Raw genomic sequence first — 27,531 nt, 5'->3', positions numbered from 1 at the left:
GAGATTACAGAAACCACAGATACAGATTCCTCCGCATCATTTTTAGACTCGTAGCCCGAATTTGACAACCGCGGTCATCTCAGTACCAGAATCTATGACAAACAAAATGATTCCAATTTTGTAATTATTCATTTTCCTCACCTTAGCAGCAATAAATCAACTTCAACCCCGCGTATGGAGTATACATTTCTCAACGCATACGACATTCAAGAGCTTGCAGCTGCTACTTAGACTTTAAAAAACGTCATCGGTGTCTGAGCAAAAAAATAATGAGCAAGGTTGTAAAAGAACGTCTTGTCCTTTTGCTCAAAAAATTCATCGGAAAGTACAAATACCTTACTGATTTTTGACCTTTGACCAGGCTTGGTATTTATGCATCCCGCCTTCGTCTTTTTGGATTATTAACTTTAGGCGTTCGTAGTGCAGGTGGGTCCCGAGATACGATTCGGACACACAGGGGTATTACAGTCCTGTTTCATATTTACTTAATTTTTACTTTATCGAGAAAGTTTATTCTATGTACGGTTTGTATAATCAACGACAAAACCTTTTTTATTTTTACCTCATTGTCAAACTTCATACGCATGATATTTATAACGTAAAAACTGACAAAATCATTTTTAAGGACCTGCTTCACCTTTTTTTCTTGACGCCTTTTTAAGATTAATTTTTTTAATTTTTTTTTTAATTTTTTACGTCAGTTTTGTTGTACATTTTGTATGTCTGTGCTGTAAGCTTACACAATTTTGGCTGCTGGGTCCAAATTATTGTCATATTAGCCTATTATATGTCTGTTTGGTTTGCTCACCCACCTTTGTCAGTATAATGGAACTCTAAACAACTGTAATACAAGTGAGAGGTTTACCTAGTTATATCTAGGAACATGAAAGATGTTTTTCACTTATTCCGTAGCTTGATAACGTTCGATTTTGTCAGTTTTTATTGACTTCCTTCCATTTTGAAATTGCCTTGTAGTACTGTATTTTTGTTATACTTTTTTATAAAGTTAACATTTTTTAATGCTCCGTGTAAATGAGGTCAAGTTCATATGCACCATACCAGACAGACATGTACGCCTTATAATTATATCATGCACCAAATATATTTAGCCTATTGCTTATAGTATCTATGAACTACGAAAATTGAACATTGACCAATGAAATTCAAAAATGGGGTCAATGAACCTTGAAAGAAAACATGTAAACGAGGATATCATATCATACACCACATATCGTTGATTTATTGTTTATAGCATCTGATAAACGGACAAAATCATGAAAACTTAATATTGACTAATACGCACCAAAAATTAGGTCCATGTCCGATAAAACTTGCCAGACGGGCATGTAGACCTTACAATCATTCCATACACGAAATACACAATGAAACAATGAAAATTAGGTCCATGTCAGATGAAACCTGTCAGATAGGCATGTAGACCTAACAATCATTCCATACACGAAATACAGCAAACATATTACTTAAAGTATCTGAAAAACTAACCAAACAACAAAAACTAAATAGTGTTTGTTAATACTTTGCAACTTTACTGCAACCAAACAGAAATGAAAACATTTTGTCAAGGATTTCTCAGCTGCTACGAAGAGAATAATTTGCTTTACTGTCTGAAGCTTTCTGATTTTTAGTTGTAGTATGTATTTGGGTCCTTAATGCTCTTCAACTTTGTACTTGTTTGGCTTTATAACTATTTTGATCTGAGCGTCACTGATGAGTCTTATGTAGACGAAACGCGCGTCTGGCGTATACAGTTATAATCCTGGTACCTTTGATAACTATTTGCAGCAGTTTTTAGTCTGTCGTATACCCAATGAAAATATGAAGGGATATGGAGTAAATGTACATGAGACAATATCAATATCAATACATAGTAAAACCCAAAAATGAAACGTTTTTATTGTTGCCCTTCATCTTCAAGTCACCATGAGGCATTCAACAATGATCAATATTTCTTTTAACTGGTAGTAAGTTCAAATTGACCCCTCGCATCGGTTTGAGCAGAATTCATTGTTAAATATTATACAAAGCTACATTCATATTTTTATGACTGTTTGTTGATACTTTTAAATTTCACCCAAACCGAATAGAAATGAAAACATTATGTCCAGGATTTCTCAACATTTACTGAGAGGAATAGTTTGACATTTGTTTGCTTTAAGACTTTTATATCTTTTGTCAAACAAAGTTGGGGAAGGGATATAGTGTTTCATCAAGTCCATCTATCTGTGGAAGTATAAGTCATAGTTCATGATATTTTGTTCATAGATGCGTCTTGAATAACCAAGGCGTCCTGATGAAAACACAAGGAATACAAATATTTTGTCAGTAGATGCAACTTTGATTGTCACGTGTTTCAAAATCAAGTCTTGAAAATGAATTAAATGATATTCCATTTCATCAACTGCAGTTAAAAGATATTCGATTTCATCAACTAATTCAATTAAGTTATATTTTATAGCATGATCATAACTAGTTGGATTGGAACAGTCCTGGCAATTGAGGATTTAAGTCAACTCAATATACAGATTGTTTATATAATATTTTGCACTTTTTTTTTACGCCAAAAACCTCCATATTTCCGGCCCAAAAGTTTGGTGCGAGCACCAATTAACTCTCTTGTATATCTTTTAAATAATATTCTTCAAATACTGATCACTAGTCTGTCAAATATCAGTATTGTTCTTAATTACATTTTGCATAATTGTATTATGGCTTCTATTATTGAATTTATTATAAAACTGCAAGCATTATTTGAGATATGAATATTACATTAACGGTACCACTTTTACTGCATAAGATGCGCATTCCTACAATAAATGCCTCTTCGGTGATCCTCGAGGCCAACATATTTGGATAAACGATATCTGGTGAAAAAAAGGTTACTATGGGTAAGATATCACTTTTAGTTAAAGCCTTGGCTGGTAATTATTTTGATAAAAACTGTTCAGTATTTTCATGATTGTTATATCCTATCATGAAATTTGATATACAATTGTAGCTTCTTTTCTTTAAGAAATTAACTTCAAATGTTTTTTCTAGCCATGGTATTGACTGTTGACTTGTGAATTTTTGATTGTCCTCTTGTTATGTTCTGCCTCTGTTTCCAATACCAGGGTCCAAAAAATTGATCATTCATTTCCTATTTTGTTTTAGCTCACCTGTCCAAAAGGACTATGTTGTTTGTGTTACTTTTACGAAACTATAGAGAAAAACGATAAAAGCAAACAAAATCAATGACTTTACGCGTATATTTTAAGCTAGACAGTTAAACAGTTATTCAAAACATAACTGTTTAGGAAGAGTTTTAACATAACACACAAGGATAGTAACCTCTTCATTGTTGTCTTCTCACCAGTTACATGTAACCCTAATGTTTTGTGGTTTAAGAGCGTATGTCTACTACAGTGACATTGCTTGCTTATAACCAGTTGTTTCTACACATTGTAGAATGATTTAAAAAATGTAGGACAGCAGGATGGGAGACTAAATACTTTGAGCTTGGTTTCAACATTGATTCACCGTAGGGGTATATATTGTTTTATTATATATAAACAATATTTATCATTAATTTAATGTATATTGTTATAGGGATTGAAGTAGTATCACAATGGAGTCAATATAAGGAGTGCGATAACGCGTACGTGTAATGTTACTATTATTTTACGTCCACATTTACATCCGGTGTAGTTAAACATAACATATATTAGGCACTCTTATGTAATACTGACGTTTCCTGTTCGTACCTATAATTTTTAAGTTGGCTTTTCTGTATGTTCATTTCTGGTTTGGCTTTCCTTTACCGAAGAAACGTATGCCGCCTTAACAAAGATATTTTCATAACCACCTTTTGTCGCCCAGGAAAGGGCTGTCCATCCTTCACTGTCTTTTTGATCGATATTTGCTTCCTCCGATAGAAGGACTTCAATTATTTGTTTGTATCCATAAAAACCTGCAACCATTAGTGACGTATTGCCATAAGCATCCGTTTGGTTTATATTTGCTCCGTTATATATTAGTAATTGGACTATGTCAGTATACTGTTTTGTGCATGTTACTAGAAGACGTGTTATTCCTGCATTGTTGGCAATGTTAGCATCTGCCCGATGACTTAGAAGTATTTCTACAATGTCCTTATATCCATTTTTACATGCAAATAGAAGGGGAGAATATCCGCGAGCATCCGTTTTGTTGACGTCTACATTGTTTTCTAAGATAAGAAGTACTATTTCCTTTTCCCCAACTTTACATGCTTCTAAAAGTGGTGTCCAACGGTTTATATCTTCTTTATTGACACTGGCTCCTGCTTCTAACAGATTTTGTACTTTTGCTATATTTTTATATCTGCAAGCTTCCAGCAATGGAGTTTTACCTTTTTTGCCTGAAATGTTCAAAATATTCTCACTTGCTGCTTCCTGTAATAATGATGGAAACATATGCTCATTTATATTTCTGCAAGCTTGCAGTAACGATCTGCCTGTAACTTTTTTAGCATCGGTCAAGGATTCATTTTCAGAATCTGAGCTATCAGAGATCGATTCATCTGAGCTCATAGTTTCAAATCCTTTATCGTGTGATTCCATTTTTAAAGTTTTTCCAGTTTGATTGGCGCCTTTCTGTATAAGCAAACTAATTATTTCATCATTACCAGATTTTTCAGCCATTTGCAGAGGTGTATTCCCATTTTTGTAGGTTTGATTGACATTATTTGTATACTCAATTAATCTATGAATCATGTTACTGTTTCCTGTCTCACAACTATAACCAAATGGATTCAAACCGTTTTCGTCAGTTGAATTTACATCTGCACCCTTGCTAAGAAGCTGTTCGATTATTGGTCTACAAGGGCCAATTGGTGCCTCCATTATAGGCTGTACTATATCTTCATCCTCTAATAAACAGGCTTCCATTAAGGCAGTCGATTTATCTTTTGCTTCTAAATTTACATTTGCTCCCATTTCGGTCAAAATATTGACAATACGATTGTATTGCCATTCACATGCATGGTAAAGAGCAGATTTACCTTCATTATCTTGGAGATCTATATCAGCTTTTGAAAGTAATTGTTTAATTACAGATTCATGTCCAGGGGAGTCATTATAGTATAAAACCCTTTCTGTTACAGTTTTTAGAAGTGGAAACCATAGACAGTCTCCCTTTTCTAATTGATCTAAAAATCTATCCCAGCTACCGTTGTCATTGTCAAAGCAAGCTTCCATTAAGGGGGTCCAACCTTCATGGTCAGATTCGTCGACAGATTCCAAATGCTGAAGCAAATAGATGACTATTTCTTGTCGTCTGAAATAACATGCAGCCATCAGTGGTGTTTTCCCATCAGTATTAGAAGTTGAAAGTGACCCTTCTGCTCCCTTTTCATGCAGAAGGACAACAAACTTTTGAAAACCAATAACTGAACACCAAAACAAAAGAGTTGATCCATCATTACTAGCTTGATTATCATCGGCATCGTGTTCCATAAGGAGTTTTGCTACCTCTTCTCTGTGCAATATGCAAGCCCACAAGAATGGCGTCCAACCATTTTTGTCTGCCAAGTTTATATTTGCATCTTTGTTTATGAGCATTTCTACAACACCAGGATAGTCATTTTGAACAGCTACTATAAGAGGTCTTCTGCCAAAAGAATCCATTTGATTTATATCTGGTTCATAGTCAATTAGCAAGTTGACTATGGGTTCATGTCCTCTTTCACAAGCTGCAATTAAAGGTGGAAACTTGTCTTGGCTGTCCTGCAATTGTGCTGAAGAAATTCGTAAAAGGTATTTTACTATCTGCACAAGTCCAAAGTATACTGTAACATAAAGAGTAGAAGCGGTGCTACATGACCCTGTTCGATCAAGACTGTTCACAATGTCTCTTTTTTTGTCATCATCTAGGATTTCTAAGTATTTGAAAAATCTTAAACTAAATGTCAATGATGTATGATCGTGATGAAGTTGAGTATTTTCTAAAGTATCCCAAATAATTCCGTCACAAATGTCCTCTACCATTCTTTTAAAATAAATCTGTTCGTTTTTCGATGTGATCGAAATTGTAAATCTAGGAACATCGTCTAACTGCAGGAGGGAATCGAAAACAGTTTTCCTGCTTATAACTTGACTATGTGCGTAGTTAATAAACATCTTCTGCATTTTTTTAATGTTCTCACCAAAGAAAAAACAAAGAAAATCAAAATATATATGGTACTTAGCGCGAAAAATACCCCTTTCATTAACAGTTAACCGTCCTTCAAACATCATTAAATGATCCTCTATGCTAGATCTTGGAGTGTTTTGTTGAATTCCAAATTCCTCAGAAATGCTTTCTCTTTGATTTCGATCATGCATAGTCTCTTTGACAGAATAATAGTTCTCGTCAATATTACCATTGTGAACAATCAGGAAAAATAATGCACATAGTTTTGATTTGTCTTCAACATTATTTAATGCATTTAATTCCTTAGAATAAGTTTCAATTGGGTCTGCATAAAACAGTGGAATGTTTTCGTCGCAATCGTCAAGCACTATCGTAAATGTAAGGGGTGCGAATTCTATATTACGTAAAATGTTAATTTGTCTACAGTTATCTATAATAGAACCATCAGCCTCATCGTCCATTGATAGAAGCTGTTTTGCTATTGTACATTTCTGATCAAGTGTCACGACATTTTCATCTGACATGTCTATCAGGGCAAACTTTAAGTAGTTTAATTCTGAAACCAGAGATTCTTGAAATACCTGATTTTTCACCGAAAGAAGAAGTTTTGATTTCCCACGGCTGAGAATGGTTGTTAAAATGTCTCTTGACAGTTGGGACGACCATCTGTTAGCTTCTCAGCGATCAATCGTATATTCTCCGCATATATCATCACAAACAAATACTTGGTATGCTTGTGCCTTATAGTTTGTTTCGATATCCTTAGATTCTCTACATAAAACAATTTCATATTCATGTTTACACTGTCGGTCCCGAAGTTTTAATGCAATATGCCGAATTGTAAAGCTTCTCCCAGACCCTGGATTTCCTTTTATTAAAATGCATTGTTCATTCTCAATCAATGACATTATATGTTTGATTGCATTTGTATGGACAAAAGTTTTGTTGTCGTATTCCCATTTTTCTATCATGACTTTGTGAATATCTGCAAGAAATAAACTAAAACATTTCAGGAAAGGATTAATCTTGCAGTTTAATGATACCACTATAAAAAGTGCAATTAAGATTATTTCAAAGAAATTATTCCAAACACATGATTATTTTTTAGCTTCGCTTAGATTTTCAATTTTTGTATCCACATGTTCTCTCACTAAATTATAAAAGAATTGGTGACTATGTTGAACGAATCTATCTCATCGAACTAGAGATACAGGATACTACAGATACAGTTAAGTCTGCCTCATATCTTGACTTACATCTAGAAATTGACAATGAGGGTCGGTTAAAAACAAAACTTTACGACAAAAGAGATGATTTCAGCTTCCCAATTGTGAACTTTCCATTTCTATGAAGTAACTTTCCAGCAGCGCCTGCATATGGAGTATATATCTCCCAATTGATACGATATTTCCGGGCTTGTATTTCCTATCATGATTTCCTTGATAGAGGATTACTGCTCACAAGGAAGCTATTAAATCAAGAGTTCCAAATGGTGAAGTTGAAATCATCCCTTCGTAAATTTTACGGACACCATCACGAGTTGGTTGACCGTTATGGAATAACCGTTTCACAGATGATATCGGATATGTTCCTTATATGTTGTAACTACAATACCCTTCCCTTTTCACGAATGTGACCTACCGAATTATACTATTTACCGGATTTGTAATAACATGAGCAACACGACGGGTGCCACATGTGGAGCAGGATCTGATTACCCTTCCGGAGCACCTGGGATCACCCCCAGTTTTTGGTGGGGTTCGTGTTGCTTAGTCTTTAGTTTTCTATGTTGTGTCATCTGTACTATTATTTGTCTGTTTGTCTTTTTATTTTTGGCCATGGCGTTGTCAGTTTGTTTTCGATCTATGAGTTTGACTGTCCCTCTGGTATCTTTCGTCCCTCTTTTAACGTCCGTGATATAAAATATTCGTTCCATGCTCAGATTAACGAAGAGTTATTTCTATGCGAAGAAACGAGTGTTTGAATTACCCGAAATATAGTCATTAATATGATTGATTATTATACGAAGATTTCAGGTATTCGTCCACAAGACAGCAACGAAACAACAGTGAAAACACAATTACCCAAAAGACAAACTTTCTTCATAAAGTAGTTAAGAAAATAAGGGATCCTTGAATTTTGGATACGGAACAATTGAAATTTGGTGTATAGTTGTATCAATGGCAATCATACCACATCTCCTTACTTTTGTATACAAACATCCTTCAAAAAGATTGATTTTCTTGAAAAGAGATACTTACTATAGGATACTGTGTTTAGAATTTGACAGGTACAGAACATGTATGAAACCTATATCATCTATCATATTTCATCAAAACTGCTTAAAACATTTCTAAATTCTTGTCTCACAATGTTGACACAATCTATGATAACTGATTTTTTGGCATATCAATTTTTTTTCTATTTCAAACTGTTCCCTTTGTTCTGAAGGTAATGAAGCAATATTTTCCTCAATCATTGCAAGCAGCTGTAGTTTTGTTTTGTTTTCGTCTTAGCAAAGTTTATTTTCTTCTTATGTGGCTATTGGAATTTTTGATAATTCTAAAGGCAAATTCTGAAAGGGTAAGTCGAAAATTGAACATTATAAATATCAAATGTTATATTCCTGACTTGGTACAGGTATATTCTGAAGAAAATAAAGGATTAAACCTGGGCATTGCTAGCTAAACCTCCAACTTCTTTGACAGTTGTTTATAGTTCCATGATATTGTCAAATTGTATGAGCATAAGAGACATCAAAGATACGGGAGGAAAGTTTAAATATGATAACAAATATAACTGTTACGCTATTTCTACTACATTTTTTTCCCACGCAGTTAAAATGTTGAATAGATTGGAGCATGCATATGTAATCATATGTTAATATCAGTGTGATGGCTTTTTCAATTTGGCTTTTCAATTAATCACGGGACCAGGCAAAGATGACACAATCAATATATTCGTTTTTTTTAATATTCAAAACATGATGTTTTTTGCTTTTCAAAAGGTTCGATATTATTTGGACAAATTGCATACCAGATGTCGTTTGGCTATCCATTTGTTGCTCAATATTTAATACTCGCTGATTTATGTCACTCAATTCATCTATTAACATGCTTTTTAAACCTTGCACTTCTTGCTGAATATTGCTGATGATTGTGGTGTCAAATGTCATATTTCTTATATCATCGCATTTCTGTTGGTACTTGGAACCTCCAAGTCTCAGGACAGCCTATAAAGACCAATATTCTCAATTTGATAACAGCTTGTACATGGAGTACACAGTAGAAAATTCAGTTTATAAGTACAATATATCTGAAGTATTATAGATGAACATTGGAAACTTTTGTATTTAGTTCAGAAATGTTTTATCAGATAAGACGATGTGATAAATCAATTTGATAAAATATATTAACCACAGATAATGTAAACACGTTAACGACCAAACACCATGTTTGATCCTATTTTAACTCTTAGTAAGGGGACAGTCATTGCCATTTGATAAGTTTGGATAGGTGCAAGAGGATATTTTAAACGCATATCATTGCAATGTAAGAACTAAAGAAAACAATTCCTCCACAGACTGGACGAACATGAATATATCTTCCAAATGCATCAAATAATCGTGAACAAAAGTGAAATAAATACATTTGTGTAAGTCATTCTGGCAAAGGTGAAAATGAATAATTTGTGCGAAAAAAATATCCTTCTGAACCCTCCCTCTGTGAAAAACAAAATAGTTGTCCCTAAATCACATAACTTCAATAGAAAAATAACTTTGCACCCTCACGTTTGGTCATCAAAAGTCACGTGACTTGGTGAAATCACATGAATCAGAATATATGCTATTTTTCCAAACTTTTTTTATATTTGGACAAATCAGGAAAATATCTGTTGCATAATTGATATTCAGAAATGAAAAGCCACGTGGGATGGGCTATCGATGTTCTTAACATAGAAAATACCTATCTACGATCATAATAATGATAATTATGGATGGCTGTTTATCGCCAAATGGCAAAATAGAATAATACGCAGGACGTAAATGCCATATGATTATGAACCCTGCTTTTTACTAGACTGACATAAATTTTTGTACCGAACCGAGTATTTTGTGTGCTAGTTTTAAAGGCGCGCAGGCAGTCATGTCACTTTTCCCGGACACAGTATTTTAACTCTGAGCTAACCAGCCTTTGCTCATGCTCCTTAATGCTGCGGGGATAGTTTTCTTGAGGAGCCAAAAATACCAATATTCCAATCTTTGGTTTTACCTGTCTTGGGACTGAAATCATGAACTCTTGCACTCAAGGCAAGCATGTTACCACGAGACACCCGATGCGTTCAGCATTTAAGAAACTTTTAATTGGGCATAGATTTATCCAACAGATATTAAGGGATGTTCAAAATATTCCATCGATTAAGAAGATAAAATTCAAGGTACAAAATTAAAACAAAAACTGATTGTATCTCATGACCTTCGTAACGTTTTGTTCATCAAATGGACCACAGTTGAAAATGTTACACATTTTATCATTGAACCCTGGTGCACAAGAAAAAAAATATATTTATTTTTTTATAATTTTAAAATACGAATTCATAGTGGCATTAAGTTTTGCAACACACTGGAAGCCATGGCACAAATTATGAACATATGATGTAGACTCAATGATGATTTAAATCTGATTCTTGAAAAACAATCGATAAACGCTGTAAAAGTAGTTATCTTTGGTTTATCTGATCACATAAGGAGTTTATTTTTTTTATGGATTAAAAACCGGTTCACGGAAAACTTTCGTACAAAATAAAAAAATAAAAAAGAATAGACGGTTGCAAAATGGGTACTTGAAGTTAGATATATCGATTCTATTTTATCTATAAGACCGTAAACTTGATAATATTATTTTGTATTTTAAAAGAAGGTCATACATATATTCCTATTACACAGATTTAAAAAAAGGGGCGAAAGATACCAGAGGGACATTCAAACTCATAGGTCGAAAATAAACTGACAACGTCATGGCTAAAAACGAAAAAGACAAACAGACAAATAATAGTACACAAGACACAACATAGAAAACTAAAGACTAGGAAACACGAACCCCACCAAAATCTGGGGGTGATCTCAAGTGCTGCGGAAGGGTAAGCAGATCCTGCTCCACATGTGGCACCCGTTGTGTTGCTCATGTTATTACAAACGCGGTAAATAGTCTTATTCGGTAGGTCATATTTAAATAAACCATTTTTTGATATACCATAACAAAAATGGTCATTGTCACTGAATGCGCTGAATAAGAAATTATATTTTTTACTAAAAAACTAAAAGGATATTTTTCAATATATAGGGAAAAAAATACCTGTGTGATGTCTGCCCACATGGTTGTAAAGATGTGCGTATTTATCGTGTTTCTCTCTATATGCCCAATCGTATTCCTGTGAAATCTTAATCTTACTAAATCTGCTCCCTCACTCTTGTCGGAAGATGGTGGCATTACATTCGTCTTTAGTGAGTGCGGTTGTACTTGTTTAAGATTCTGCAGTAAACACACCATTAAAGTAATGTCAAAATTATTTGAGGATGGAAAGCCTGCCAAAAAGAAAACACATTTTTTTAAATCCTTTATCAATAAGTATAATGAGCAAGTGACAAACAAGGCAAAAATAACATTAAAGGGTCACTAGTTACGAATTATGAATAAAAATTAGAATATGATTTCGTTTGGTTCAATCACTAATAAAAGTGAAATAATGAAATAATTATTCGTTTTTAGCAGCCAATTTGGTTCAATTTTGTCAAAATAAGCAGAAAAATATCGCTGATGAATTATTCACTTGCAAGTGAATAATTCGACCTCATTCAATCCGTATTCATATGACCTTCAATATAACCCATTAGATAGAGATTGGTTACGCATGCATAAGTCGTGTTCAGCAATTAAAAGGAAAAGAATGTCAACATTAAAAGTAAAACAAAGGTGAACCACTTCGTTGATTGAATCGATCCACAAAAAAATAATTCTTATACAGGTAAAAACGTTAATTAACTTATTTTTTATCCCATAACATGAAATCAAACCGACCTATAAAAATCCAATTCCACGAGGTTGCTAGGCTATTCATATCTATGTTTATGTGACCATTGGCAGTATTCGGAGGTCATCTCGATAGTTATTTAGATGGTATCTAGACTAAAATACACACGAAATTCTGATATATATTATCGTGTACATGCATTGTTAACTGTTTATTCTAGACTTATTGTAATTTGGATATATGTTTTACTATGTTATAAATCAAATATGAGGATTTGAGTCAAATCGGTGAACATGAATTTGACAGCTAGTGTCCCTTTAAACAAACATAAAACAGATCTAGCCATTACAGTATATTTGTACTTATTGAGATGTGCAAAGTAAGTGAACAGATTAAGAATAAAGATCAGTCAATTATTTCATAATAATACAAACTAAAGACTAATTCAAGAACATTTTTTTCTTCTTGATTATTATTTTTTTTTAGTATTATGAAAAGGGTTTTCCGATATTGCTCCTGTGCAGATATTTCATATTTGAAAGGTTAATGAATCATTCATTTATCAATAAACTTATTTAGTGTGTTTACTTTCATTGATAGAATCACTGTTACTATAGTTAAATTCAACCATGATCATAAAAGTAAGACTTCGTGACACTTGGTTTCTTTGATATTTTGTTTGAAAAGGAAGTGGTCGACATTTTCGTTTGCTACATATATTTCTGTTTTGAAGTTTCATCTATATATACAACAGTTTTTAAGATATAAGGCAAAAAGATACAAAACGATATAAGTCAGAATAAAGGGTAATAAATCCTAAAAGTAGTTAACTAACAGCAAAACGCAAAAGGATTGCTGCCATGAAACTACTGTGTAGATCTTGTCATGCTGATCATTTTTGCTATTTAAAAAATATCTGTCACGATAATAGGAACAAACACATAAATTTTGACAATCTTAAGTTTAGGACATTAACACCAATATAGAGTCAACTAACGATTTCGGATATTAAAATTGATTAAAGACCTTGTTTTGGTTACCATTTTTTCTATGTAAATGTTGTTTTTATGTAATATTTTTTTTAAGACAATGAGCAGAAAAGGAATAATTAAATGGAACAAAAAATGTCATTTAAGGATAATGTCTCAAAAAAGGAGTCATTTGACGATTTCGGAAATAGAGACTCATTTGTGAATCTTGTCCTGTTGATCATGTTTTCGTTTTAAGTTTTTCTTTATCTATTCTTATAATCAAGTACAAAAAAAGTAAAAAACAAAACAAAAATATAAAATTCGTCCTAAACGGCAATTACTCCAAGCAATCGTCTGAGAGTTTTGACGTCAATGGACAATATGTAGATCTCAACATTCTGAACATTTCTGCCACGTCAGGTTTTGTCTTTCTAAAGTCCTTTTTCAAGACTATAAACAAAACCTGCATTTTACCCAAATATTAAATTATTGCGATGTCAGCTATGTGGGTTTGTAAAGTACACATTTACAAAATAAAAACAACTAAATTAAATGATAAATGATGATTATGGATTTTTGCTACATTTAACTCAGTAGTTTCAGAGGAGAAGATTGTATAAAACGGAACGGACGACGATGATGACGGACCACAAGTGATCAGAATAGTTTAGGCCCAGGTGTCTTAGTAAAACGTTAGACCCTGCAAATTTATGTTTAGCTTGTGAAATGTATTGGTCAAAAGTCACTTATAAACAAGAACAAATTGTTCGCACTCTTTCATGAGTTTCGGAAAATGATAAAATGCATTGTAGATGAGTTGACGATAAATAAGATAATGGGTTATGTCATCTGGATTGACTTTATGGTCATTTATACTCAATGGGTGTTTGTTAAGTCCTTTATTAGTTCATTGTTAACTTAATAAAGATATGTCATAAATTAGCTATCAATGATGGTATATTTTTGAAGACAGTATTGTAAAAAGTTAAGGTGCATCAGATAAAACTGCATATGAGGCAGTGTTTACAATACAAACTTTATTATTAGTACGTGTATAGGCAAACACGTGCTGCTGGAATATTAAAAGGGCTTTGTAGAAACTAGATATTTTGAATGTGAAATTAATCTTCTTTAAAAAAAAAAACTAAAAAACAATTTTTCATTCATGGTATTTTGACACCTTCGTTGAAACAAACAAACAAAAATGGCTTGCAAAAATCAAGGTAAGTATTTATTTTGTCTGAATAATAAGCTGTTTTTAAAAGTTGTGTATCTTCATGGCATGCAATAAAAGTTTTCAAGGTGCACAGGTATGTATGCACAGAGAGTAAATTGTGTACTGTAAATACGTCTTTTTTTATTCCCTCTGATGAACCTAAACATGCTAAACGTCCATTAGAAAACAACTCGTGTATACTTTTTGTAATGATTAGTTTAATGAAAAGATTAACCTGAGGCTTAGATTATTGTTAACTGTTAGAACAATATTTACAAACTGTATATAAATAAAATGGTATTGTTTTTACTTTTTAGATTTTTTATGTAAACATGTGAAAAATTAATGAATTAAATACAAACAAAGATTATTATACATGCTATAATGATTAATAAAATATCTTGAGGAATGGTAGATTTTGTTCATCGTGATAAATATTAAAAAAGTAATAAGAAAAATGAAAATACCAAGTGTTTGCTAAATGAAGGGAAAAAATACAAAATGCATTAGAAAAGCCAAAAATGTTTTAAATTTCCATGCAGTTATTTAAATGTAATTCAAAGTAATTGAAAAGAAATTCACAATTACATGGCAAAAAGGCAGTGTAATTCATTACTTTCAATTACATGTAATTGAAAATATGCTCAATTACGCATTACATTGAATTACTTTCAAAATTATAACTAATTACAGCTAATTGCAATTACATTTGTAACTACCCCAGGTCTGGTTGACACCCCTGTTATCAAAATAGCTGAAATCGGGAAAATGCATATATAGCTATTAAATAGCTGTTAACTCACGTTACCAATGATATTTATGGATTACGAAACACTGAATTCTAACCTGTTGAGGGAAATAAAACATCCATCTGAGATTTTCTCAATATTTGTTTCTTTTGTAGATCTTGCATATCTTTCCTCTTCGCTTGAAGAGTGTGACGTAACGTTAATGGGGGAAAAAACTTGTCAAAGATAGTTCTCACCGCCTCAACTACTACTCCAAATATTAACTGAACGATTCGTAGAAAATGTTCTTCCTCTATTGTGATTGGTGCCATTGTCTATCGATGTTTATCTTGCTGTTACATTATGCCTACAACAATATAGAAATTATTATTGAGCGAAATTTGTTTTTTTTTATAATGACTTTTACCTCAAATTTAGTATTACCAGTCCAATGTCCTGTTTAAGCTAGGTTCACACTGCCGATTAGATCAACTCGATTATCCCGATTGTCCAAATTTCCACGACCAAGGTTAACCAAATTCTTGATCGGGCCTGTTTACGACTTCTACCCGAACGCTAATCGACTGTTCACGACTTTAACTCGACTATTCACGACTTCTTAATGACTCAATCACGACTCCAAACTGACCACTAATTAAATACATATTCGATAATTCCGACCAATTCACGATCTCTACACAATCTTTACTCGACTAGCTAGTCCTAATCAACTTTACTCGATCTCAGCGTAATCTCGATCAGACCAGATCGACCTGATCGTATAGGGGTCGTAGTGATAGTCGGGAATTGATCGGGTATGTACAATTTCAGTATAAAAACGTCTGATTTTTTTATGCCCCACCGCAGCGAAAGGGGTATATAGTGTTACCCTTGTCCGTCTGTAAGTCTCTAATCTTATTTTGCCACAACCAAATTTATGATAAATAAAAGACAGATCAAGTGCGAATTTGGTTAGCGTCACTTTTACCGTTCTTGGGTAATGACCCTTTATAACGTTATATGCAAACTGGAGCATTATCTGTGTCCCATTGACATATTCTCCGTTTATTTAGTTAGATTCAGTAGTTCATAGAAGGTCTAAGTAAACTCATACATTTAAAATATCTACATGGAAATAAAGCAGTTGGATTTGTGGGCAAGGTGTTTAGAGCTCAGAGAGACAGAATAATAGCTTTGATGGAGCTGGAAGAGAGCGTAGAAGACGAACAAGAAGACTGATATTCAGTAGTTGAATGATTAAAGATATTTCTTGTTGGTGTATCCATGGCAACAACCTGCATGTATTTGCTAAAAAAAATATTGCAAAAAGGGGGTAGAGATGTCACATATTCCCCAAAATTTGGCCAAAAGTAGAATTTCAATCCCCTGGAGTGATACCTTTTCTGAAACTGTTAACAATTATCTATCAAGAGATCAAATAAAAATCATTTGTCTTTCGTCTCATCTTTGTGTAAAATTGCGTCGAAAAGTTCGTGTGAAAAAAAGTGTTTGTAAACATTTAACCGAACGGTGACCTATAGTTGTTAATTTCTGTGTCGTTTGGTGTCCTGTGGAGAGTTGTCTCATTGGCAATTATACTTCATCTTCTTATTTTTATTATACAAAAATTTCTGGACATACGGAAAATACGGACAGTCAAACAGAAATATCCCATAAAACAGGTCAAAAATAATCTTGATCTTCTTATAAACCCACTTTGAAGGCCAAATGAGTCATCAGCTGTCTAATAATTGATTTTTATTGCACAATTACTTTCATATTTGAAAATCCACCGGGGCCAAAATGCAACATCTACTTCCCTTCCGGAGCACCTGAGTTCATCCAAGGTTTTGTTGGGTTTCGTGTTGCTAAGTTTTTAGTTTTCTATGTTGTGTTATGTGGAATGCTGTTTGTCTTCTCGTCGGTTTACGTTTTTCGCCATGGCTGTGTCGGTTTGTTTTCGACCTTTGAGTTTGATTGTTCCTTTAGTATTTTTTGCCTCTCTTTCAAAATTTTACCCCTACTTGCAAAACTACAGACAATACTGGACATGAATGAATTTTTGTACCGTTAAAAAAAAATAGTGACAATATATTTTTGCGGAAGCTAAGTTATGAGAGTTACTAGTAATCAGATCTGCATACACTTTTAGAGAATCCTGTAGTAGTCATGTGTACTCGTGTATGGCCGAGTAGAGATCGAAGAGTGGTCGAGTGTGGTCGCGTGGAGATCAGGTATTGGTCGAGTGGGTCTGAGATAGAAAAAATAAAGAAGTTGCAGTGATCTGGAGGCGATCGGGCATTGGTCGAGTTAATCTGGATCACAGATCAAACAGGTTGGCGTTGATCGGGAAATTATCGGATATTAGTCGAGCAAAGGTCGAGATGATCGAGTACTGATCGGTAAAATATTCTAATTCCGACCAAACTCGATCTCTACATGATCAATTCGACCACTACTCGACGAATTATCGATCTCTTCCCGAGTGGCTGGCTCTCGATCCTTACTCGAATTTTATTGACATGTCAAAAACTCTCGGGTAGAAAGTAAGATCGATGATGACCAAGGTAGACAACCCCGAACATTCTTGTCGATTGAGTCAGACCAGTCTCCCGATCACTTAATCTGTCTTAATCGGGTTTGATCGAGTTGATCAGATCGGCAGTGTGGACCTAGCTTTACCATTGTTCTATCATTATCAGAAAACAATACGATATTTGTATTATACTGTTATACACGTTCTACTTTAACGGAAGTATCATGAATCACTACTAGTATTTGTTTTTCTAGTAGATAACATATATGACAAGATATGATTTTAACCTTACGATTAGTCGGTCTCCTTTGAGCAAAAGACTCCAAAGTATCCTGTTAATGTATATGTATGTATAATGGATAAGGTAAGCCACCTAAGAACCCATCAAAGAGCTTTTCTTAGTTTTCCTTCATGAGAGACCAATGAAACGTTCTTGTCCATTCTGTATGTGCTGTTAATTAATACAGTATGTAGATCATGATTTGAGGTCTACTGAATTCACGGTCGGGGATTGTCATATTTCTATACCCTACTTACCTTTATCTAAAAATAATGGATGTAAGCGAAATCTTTTATGGTTGAACAGTGATTTATTCTGACTTCCGCACTGCATGACAATTCAGAATGTATTTTAAGTTCAGATATGTCAAAAATCATATGATTTGCAATCAATTTTCGTAAATATAATTACTACCTTAGAATAGTACGGTCACGTAATTAACATATCAAATGTAAATTTCAACAATTAAACATAAAACAAATTACAAAGCACATCAATTTAAAGTCACTAACACGGAAGAATTGAGTATTGTACATTTTTTCTTTGTGTATATTGTCACATTTAAACTAATTGTTATGTAAGTTAATAAAATGAACATAAGAAAAACTGATCATGGTTTAAGGTATCTGACGAGTTTGCAGAACCACTAAACTACAATTTTGCGATAATCATTACTTAAAATCTCTTCAAATATCAAAGACTTAAACTAGACAAACTTACCTGGTACAGTGTTATATTGCAAATGTGATATATGATATAAAAAGATTACACAAACTATTCAAATATAAGTACATTTAAAGATAAATTTAGAAACAGTCATCATTGATTTAATCTCTGTATTTTCTATATATAGTAACATTTACAGAACTAGTCAGCTGTACAGCACTAGATGCGCATTTCGACAATCAATATCCCTTCAGTGATAATCTATGCTAAATATCTGAAAATCCGAAACCATACAAACGTTGTAGAGTTGACAAATCGAAATGACAGAAAGTTATGCAAAACCCGGACAAAGATTCAGAGGTTTGCATGACGATGATGCATACCTTGATTTATACTAATTTTGAAATTTTACAACAGCAAATTATAATCAAACAATGTCTGAATTTGCACGTAGTTGATCCAGAGGTAGTAATAACATGAATTGTACCAGAAAATGCATGTCTCTTTAGTGATGCTCGAGCCTATATCATTTGAAAATATATAACCTAACATAAACGTTAAAGGCCTAATGAAATCATACAGGACAAATCAGTTTTTTTTACAAAAAGAAAAGCAATACGCGCACCCGAGAATGCAGACAGGTCACCGAACAATTTTTGTTGTTTTTTTGGCTTTTGATTTAAAATAATTGACCGTGAATAGAATAAGGTGATGATGTTAAAACACCTTGATTGTGAATATATATTTGTGAGTACATTTTTGCACAAGTCAAATAAAAGCAATATTGGATATTAAAGGTTAATGAATCATTCATTTATCAATAAACTTATTTAGTGTGTTTACTTTCATTGATAGAATCACTGTTACTATAGTTAAATTCAACCATGATCATAAACGTAAGACTTCGTGACACTTGGTTTCTTTGATATTTTGTTTGAAAAGGAAGTGGTCGACATTTTCGTTTGCTACATATATTTCTGTTTTGAAGTTTCATCTATATATACAACAGTTTTTAAGATATAAGGCAAAAAGATACAAAACGATATAAGTCAGAATAAAGGGTAATAAATCCTAAAAGTAGTTAACTAACAGCAAAACGCAAAAGGATTGCTGCCATGAAACTACTGTGTAGATCTTGTCATGCTGATCATTTTTGCTATTTAAAAAGTATCTGTCACGATAATAGGAACAAATACATAAATTTTGACAATCTTAAGTTTAGGACATTAACACCAATATAGAGTCAACTAACGATTTCGGATATTAAAATTGATTAAAGACCTTGTTTTGTTTACCATTTTTTCTATGTTAATGTTGTTTTTATGTAATATTTTTTTAAGACAATGAGCAGAAAAGGAATAATTAAATGGAACAAAAAATGTCATTTAAAGTTAATGTCTCAAAAAAGGAGTCATTTGACGATTTCGGAAATAGAGACTCATTTGTGAATCTTGTCCTGTAGATCATGTTTTCGTTTTAAGTTTTTCTTTATCTATTCTTATAATCAAGTACAAAAAAAGTCAAAAACAAAACAAAAATATAAAATTCGTCCTAAACGGCAATTACTCCAAGCAATCGTCTGAGAGTTTTGACGTCAATGGACAATATGTAGATCTCAACATTCTGAACATTTCTGCCACGTCAGGTTTTGTCTTTCTAAAGTCCTTTTTCAAGACTATAAACAAAACCAGCATTTTACCCAAATATTAAATTATTGCGATGTCAGCTATGTGGGTTTGTAAAGTACACATTTACAAAATAAAAACAGCTTAATTAAATGATAAATGATGATTATGGATTTTTGCTACATTTAACTCAGTAGTTTCAGAGGAGAAGATTGTATAAAACGGAACGGACGACGATGATGACGGACCACAAGTGATCAGAATAGTTTAGGCCCAGGTGTCTTAGTAAAACGTTAGACCCTGCAAATTTATGTTTAGCTTGTGAAATGTATTGGTCAAAAGTCACTTATAAACAAGAACAAATTGTTCGCACTCTTTCATGAGTTTCGGAAAATGATAAAATGCATTGTAGATGAGTTGACGATAAATAAGATAATGGGTTATGTCATCTGGATTGACTTTATGGTCATTTATACTCAATGGGTGTTTGTTAAGTCCTTTATTAGATCATTGTTAACTTAATAAAGATATGTCATAAATTAGCTATCAATGATGGTATATTTTTGAAGACAGTATTGTAAAAAGTTAAGGTGCATCAGATAAAACTGCATATGAGGCAGTGTTTACAATACAAACTTTATTATTAGTACGTGTATAGGCAAACACGTGCTGTTGGAATAGTAAAAGGGCTTTGTAGAAACTAGATATTTTGAATGTGAAATTAATCTTCTTTAAAAAAAAAAACTAAAAAACAATTTTTCATTCATGGTATTTTGACACCTTCGTTGAAACAAACAAACAAAAATGGCTTGCAAAAATCAAGGTAAGTATTTATTTTGTCTGAATAATAAGCTGTTTTTAAAAGTTGTGTATCTTCATGGCATGCAATAAAAGTTTTCAAGGTGCACAGGTATGTATGCACAGAGAGTAAATTGTGTACTGTAAATACGTCTTTTTTTATTCCCTCTGATGAACCTAAACATGCTAAACGTCCATTAGAAAACAACTCGTGTATAACTTTTTTTTCCTTTGGTAGATATTTTCTGCGAGAGTAGTTGAATATAACGCGTAAACCAAACGAGAATTCGATTAGTTGACACCAGACCTGGGGTAAACTACAGGCCAAAGTAATTAATTACATTTAAATGTAATTAATTACAACACAATTACATTGATTTTCAAATGTAATTAATTACATTACAATTACATTGCCAATGTAATTAATAACATTTAAATTACTTTTATCCAACGACGCATTTAAGAACTATATCATTTAGAATAAAATCATGAAAATGACAACAAGCTAGAATAAAAAGAAACTTGTATATACATATATACCGGTACGTTCACTTTTTAACAATGAAAACATTTGAACAAGATTTGTTTAAAAAAAAAGTTCTCAAGTTTGTTAGGAATTTGAAAACTTTTTTTTTATTGTTTGATTGCATTTCTTATTTTCATAGGAAAACTATTTATAAAGATTTATATATATATATATATATATAAAGAAGTCTAAATTGAAACAACGTTCAACCCTATGATTGCGTTGGATAAAAGCCGCAATTTTTATACGTGTGCATGCAAAACAAATTTCTTGGTAGAGGGTCTAAATACAGCACAAACAACATTTTCCAAAAGACCAAAAAAGTATATATATATATATATGCTTGGATTTGCCTTCTAATTTTCATAGTACATACTTTTTCCGTGTACTAAGTAACTACGCATGAATGACCACAAGGGTAAGATTGCATTGTATCGTAATCAAGATATTAAAACAAAAATTGCCACTGGCTATTTTGAAATAAAATGCTGTGTTCCAAATTAAAATTATATAGTTTGTAAATTAACTAATTAGTTTTCACATTGATTTTTAAATATATCCTGCTATTAAAATCTTTGGGTCTAAAAAATATTTTTAACAATTGCAAGTTTCTTCCATTTAAATAAAAAGTAACACATATGGTTCTTTATACCTTGATTAGAGTACAACCCTATCTTAAAATTGTAATAATTTATTATCCATACAATTACTTTGTACACAAAAAAGTGTGTACTATGAAACATTATGAAGGGAAATAAAGGCAATTTGGTGATGATTTTTTTTTAACTTTCTTAGGGAAATTGATCTTTTTCGTCATGAATTGATTGATTGATTATTGGTTGCTTAATGTCCAGTGGCAATTATTCATGCATGTCATGAATTGAAAAACCGTGATAATGTCTGAAGAGAACATGGAGAATGTGCCACCTAAATATATACATATTATGATAAATCTTTTAGTTTTTATTTTGAAAAAAAAAATCCAAAAAACACAAAACCTATAAATTCTCATCTATTGGTAGTTGCTTTTTAATGCTATCCACTAGACTATCTTTGGGGACAAACTATATGTTTCAAAATTATTATAGTTTGTAAAGCTTCAACTGCAGTTTAATTATTGCCTGCTGTTGGTCATTTATTTTTGTCATCTTACCATGTAAAGAAGTACATGTATAGTAAAACACCGCTTTATATCAATATACATACTTACACCACCAGCTACAATCTTTTCATTCTGGAGTCAAGGGCCTTTTGAAATCACATATATTACAATGATACTAGTGAGTAAATTTACAAAACATAAAATTCGTTAAGCTCCGTTTTACAAACACCTGTGATACAAGTAGTCAGCCAAAATAAACTATCAATAGACCAATTAAAAGATTACTCGAGTTGTAAATATGTGCTAAATTGGATAGTCTATAAAAAGATATATATACTTTTGCTCTAAATTTCATAGTATATACCTTTTCATAGACTAACCTAGACATATGATGGTTCAAAAAAGCATTGCCTTTGGCTTTTAATCAAGGGATAAATTTGTACTTAATGATTAGTTTAATGAAAAGATTAACCTGAGGCTAAGATTATTGTTAACTGTTAGAACAATATTTACAAACTGTATATAAATAAAATGGTATTGTTTTTACTTTTTAGATTTTTTATGTAAACATGTGAAAAATTAATGAATTAAATACAAATAAAGATTATTATACATGCTATAATGATTAATAAAATATCTTGAGGAATGGTAGATTTTGTTCATCGTGATAAATATTAAAAAAGTAATAAGAAAAATGATAATACCAAGTGTTTGCTAAATAAAGGGAAAAAATACAAAATGCATTAGAAAAGCCAAAAATGTTTTAAATTTCCATGCAGTAATTTAAATGTAATTCAAAGTAATTGAAAGGAAATTCACAATTACATGGCAAAAAGGCAGTGTAATTCATTACTTTCAATTACATGTAATTGAAAATATGCTCAATTACGCATTACATTGAATTACTTTCAAAATTATAACTAATTAAAGCTAATTGCAATTACATTTGTAATTACCCCAGGTCTGGTTGACACCCCTGTTATCAAAATAGCTGAAATCGGGAAAATGCATATATTGCTATTAAATAGCTGTTAACTCACGTTACCAATGATATTTATGGATTACAAAATACTGAATTCTAACCTGTTTAGGGAAATAAAACATCCATCTGAGATTTTCTCAATATTTGTTTCTTTTGTAGATCTTGCATATCTTTCCTCTTCGCTTGAAAAGTGTGACGTAACGTTAATGGGGGAAAAACTTGTCAAAGATAGTTCTCACCGCCTCAACTACTACTCCAAATATTAACTGAACGATTCGTAGAAAATGTTCTTCCTCTATTGTGATTGGTGCCATTGTCTATCGATGTTTATCTTGCTGTTACATTATGCCTACAACAATATAGAAATTATTATTGAGCGAAATTTGTTTTTTTTTATAATGACTTTTACCTCAAATTTGGTATAACCAGTCCAATGTCCTGTTTAAGCTAGGTTCACACTGCCGATTAGATCAACTCGATGATCCCGATTGTCCAAATTTCCACGACCAAGGTTAACCAAATTCTTGATCGGGCCTGTTTACGACTTCTATCCGAACGCTATCAGACTGTTTACGACTTTAACTCGACCATTCACGACTTCTTAATGACTAAATCACGACTCCAAACTGACCACTAATTAAATACATATTCGATAATTCCGACCAATTCACGATCTCTACACAATCTTTACTCGACTAGCTAGTCCTAATCAACTTTACTCGATCTCAGCCTAATCTCGATCAGACCAGATCGACCTGATCGTATAGGGGTCGTAGGGATAGTCGGGAATTGATCGGGTATGTACAATTTCAGTATAAAAATGTCTGATTTTTTTATGCCCCATCGCAGCGAAAGGGGTATATAGTGTTACCCTTGTCCGTCTGTAAGTCTCTAATCTTATTTTGCCACAACCAAATTTATGATAAATAAAAGACAGATCAAGTGCGAATTTGGTTAGCGTCACTTTTACCGTTCTTGGGTAATGACCCTTTATAACGTTATATGCAAACTGGAGCATTATCTGTGTCCCATTGACATATTCTCCGTTTATTTAGTTAGATTCAGTAGTTCATAGAAGGTCTAAGTAAACTCATACATTTAAAATATCTACATGGAAATAAAGCAGTTGGATTTGTGGGCAAGGTGTTTAGAGCTCAGAGAGACAGAATAATAGCTTTGATGGAGCCGGAAGAGAGCGTAGAAGACGAACAAGAAGACTGATATTCAGTAGTTGAATGATTAAAGATATTTCTTGTTGGTGTATCCATGGCAACAACCTGCATGTATTTGCTAAACAAATATTGCAAAAAGGGGGTAGAAATGTCACATATTCCCCAAAATTTGGCCAAAAGTAGAATTTCAATCCCCTGGAGTGATACCTTTTCTGAAACTGTTAACAATTATCTATCAAGAGATCAAATAACAATCATTTGTCTTTCGTCTCATCCTTGTGTAAAATTGCGTCGAAAAGTTCGTGTGAAAAAAAGTGTTTGTAAACATTTAACCGAACGGTGACCTATAGTTGTTAATTTCTGTGTCGTTTGGTGTCCTGTGGAGAGTTGTCTCATTGGCAATTATACTTCATCTTCTTATTTTTATTATACAAAAATTTCTGGACATACGGAAAATACGGACAGTCAAACAGAAATATCCCATAAAACAGGTCAAAAATAATCTTGATCTTCTTATAAACCCACTTTGAAGGCCAAATTAGTCATCAGCTGTCTAATAATTGATTTTTATTGCACAATTACTTTCATATTTGAAAATCCACCGGGGCCAAAATGCAACATCTACTTCCCTTCCGGAGCACCTGAGTTCATCCCAGGTTTTGTTGGGTTTCGTGTTGCTAAGTTTTTAGTTTTCTATGTTGTGTTATGTGGACTGCTGTTTGTCTTCTCGTCGGTTTTCGTTTTTCGCCATGGCTGTGTCGGTTTGTTTTCGACCTTTGAGTTTGATTGTTCCTTTAGTATTTTTTGCCTCTCTTTCAAAATTTTACCCCTACTTGCAAAACTACAGACAATACTGGACATGAATGAATTTTTGTACCGTTAAAAAGAAATAGTGACAATATATTTTTGCGGAAGCTAAGTTATGAGAGTTAATCAGATCTGCATACACTTTTAGAGAATCCTGTAGTAGTCATGTGTACTCGTGTATGGCCGAGTAGAGATCGAAGAGTGGTCGAGTGTGGTCGCGTGGAGATCAGGTATTGGTCGAGTGGGTCTGGGATAGAAAAAATAAAGAAGTTGCAGTGATCTGGAAGCGATCGGGCATTGGTCGAGTTAATCTGGATCACAGATCAAACAGGTTGGCGTTGATCGGGAAATTATCGGATATAAGTCGAGCAAAGGTCGAGATGATCGAGTACTGATCGGTAAAATATTCTAATTCCGACCAAACTCGATCTCTACATGATCCTTTCCCGATCAATTCGACCACTACTCGACGAATTATCGATCTCTTCCCGAGTGGCTGGCTCTCGATCCTTACTCGAATTTTATTGACATGTCAAAAACTCTCGGGTAGAAAGAAAGATCGATGATGACCAAGGTAGACAACCCCGAACATTCTTGTCGATTGAGTCAGACCAGTCTCCCGATCACTTAATCTGTCTTGATCGGGTTTGATCGAGTTGATCAGATCGGCAGTGTGGACCTAGCTTTACCATTGTTCTATCATTATCAGAAAACAATACGATATTTGTATTATACTGTTATACACGTTCTACTTTAACGGAAGTATCATGAATCACTATTTGTTTTTCTAGTAGATAACATATATGACAAGATATGATTTTAACCTTACGATTAGTCGGTCTCTTCTGTGCAAAAGACTCCAAAGTATCCTGTTAATGTATATGTATGTATAATGGATAAGGCAAGCCACCTAAGAACCCCTCAAAGAGCTTTTCTTAGTTTTCCTTCATGAGAGACCAATGAAACGTTCTTGTCCATTCTGTATGTGCTGTTAATTAATACAGTATGTAGATCATGATTTGAGGTCTACTGAATTCACGGTCAGGGATTGTCATATTTCTATACCCTACTTACCTTTATCTAAAAATAATGGATGTAAGCGAAATCTTTTATGGTTGAACAGTGATTTATTCTAACTTCCGCACTGCATGACAATTCAGAATGTATTTTAAGTTCAGATATGTCAAAAATCATATGATTTGCAATCAATTTTCGTAAATTAATTACTACCTTAGAATAGTACGGTCACGTAATTAACATATCAAATGTAAATTTCAACAATTAAACATAAAACAAATTACAAAGCACATCAATTTAAAGTCACTAACACGGAAGAATTGAGTATTGTACATTTTTTCTTTGTGTATATTGTCACATTTAAACTAATTGTTATGTAAGTTAATAAAATGAACATAAGAAAAACTGATCATGGTTTAAGGTATCTGACGAGTTTGCAGAACCACTAAACTACAATTTTGCGATAATCATTACTTAAAATCTCTTCAAATATCAAAGACTTAAACTAGACAAACTTACCTGGTACAGTGTTATATTGCAAATGTGATATATGATATAAAAAGATTACACAAACTAATCAAATATAAGTACATTTAAAGATAAATTTAGAAACAGTCATCATTGATTTAATCTCTGTATTTTCTATATATAGTAACATTAACAGAACTAGTCAGCTGTACAGCACTAGATGCAAATTCGACAATAAATATCCCTTCAGTGATAATCTATGCTAAATATCTGAAAATCCGAAACCATACAAACGTTGTAGAGTTGACAAATCGAAATGACAGAAAGTTATGCAAAACCCGGACAAAGATTCAGAGGTTTGCATGACGATGATGCATACCTTGATTTATACTAATTTTGAAATTTTACAACAGCAAATTATAATCAAACAATGTCTGAA

At 32.8% G+C, this 27,531-nt stretch overlaps 1 protein-coding gene across 5 annotated transcripts; it reads right to left on the bottom strand.

The window, feature by feature from the left end:
• Positions 1-3,340: 3,340 nt before the first annotated feature.
• LOC127711110 (ankyrin-3-like) lies at positions 3,341-27,192 on the bottom strand. 5 transcript variants are annotated; one of them, XM_052217058.1, is made up of 6 exons: positions 27,144-27,192; positions 23,730-23,977; positions 15,232-15,480; positions 11,523-11,752; positions 9,205-9,400; positions 3,341-7,153 (listed from the first exon to the last, which is right to left on the bottom strand). In XM_052217058.1, the coding sequence occupies exon 6, from the start codon at positions 6,690-6,692 to the stop codon at positions 3,771-3,773; it is 2,922 nt and encodes a 973-aa protein (XP_052073018.1). In that variant the 5' UTR covers positions 6,693-7,153; positions 9,205-9,400; positions 11,523-11,752; positions 15,232-15,480; positions 23,730-23,977; positions 27,144-27,192; the 3' UTR covers positions 3,341-3,770. The 5 variants fall into 5 exon arrangements, with proteins under 5 accessions (XP_052073018.1, XP_052073019.1, XP_052073020.1 ...); XM_052217061.1 differs by having other exon boundaries at positions 4,828-7,153; XM_052217059.1 differs by lacking the exon at positions 23,730-23,977.
• Positions 27,193-27,531: the final 339 nt, after the last annotated feature.

Source organism: Mytilus californianus, unplaced genomic scaffold (assembly GCF_021869535.1).
Source record: "Mytilus californianus isolate M0D057914Y unplaced genomic scaffold, xbMytCali1.0.p SCAF_8, whole genome shotgun sequence".
NCBI lineage: Eukaryota > Metazoa > Mollusca > Bivalvia > Mytilida > Mytilidae > Mytilus > Mytilus californianus.
The sequence above is the reverse complement of the archived record's forward strand: the minus strand, read 5'-3'. Positions and strand labels throughout refer to the sequence as shown.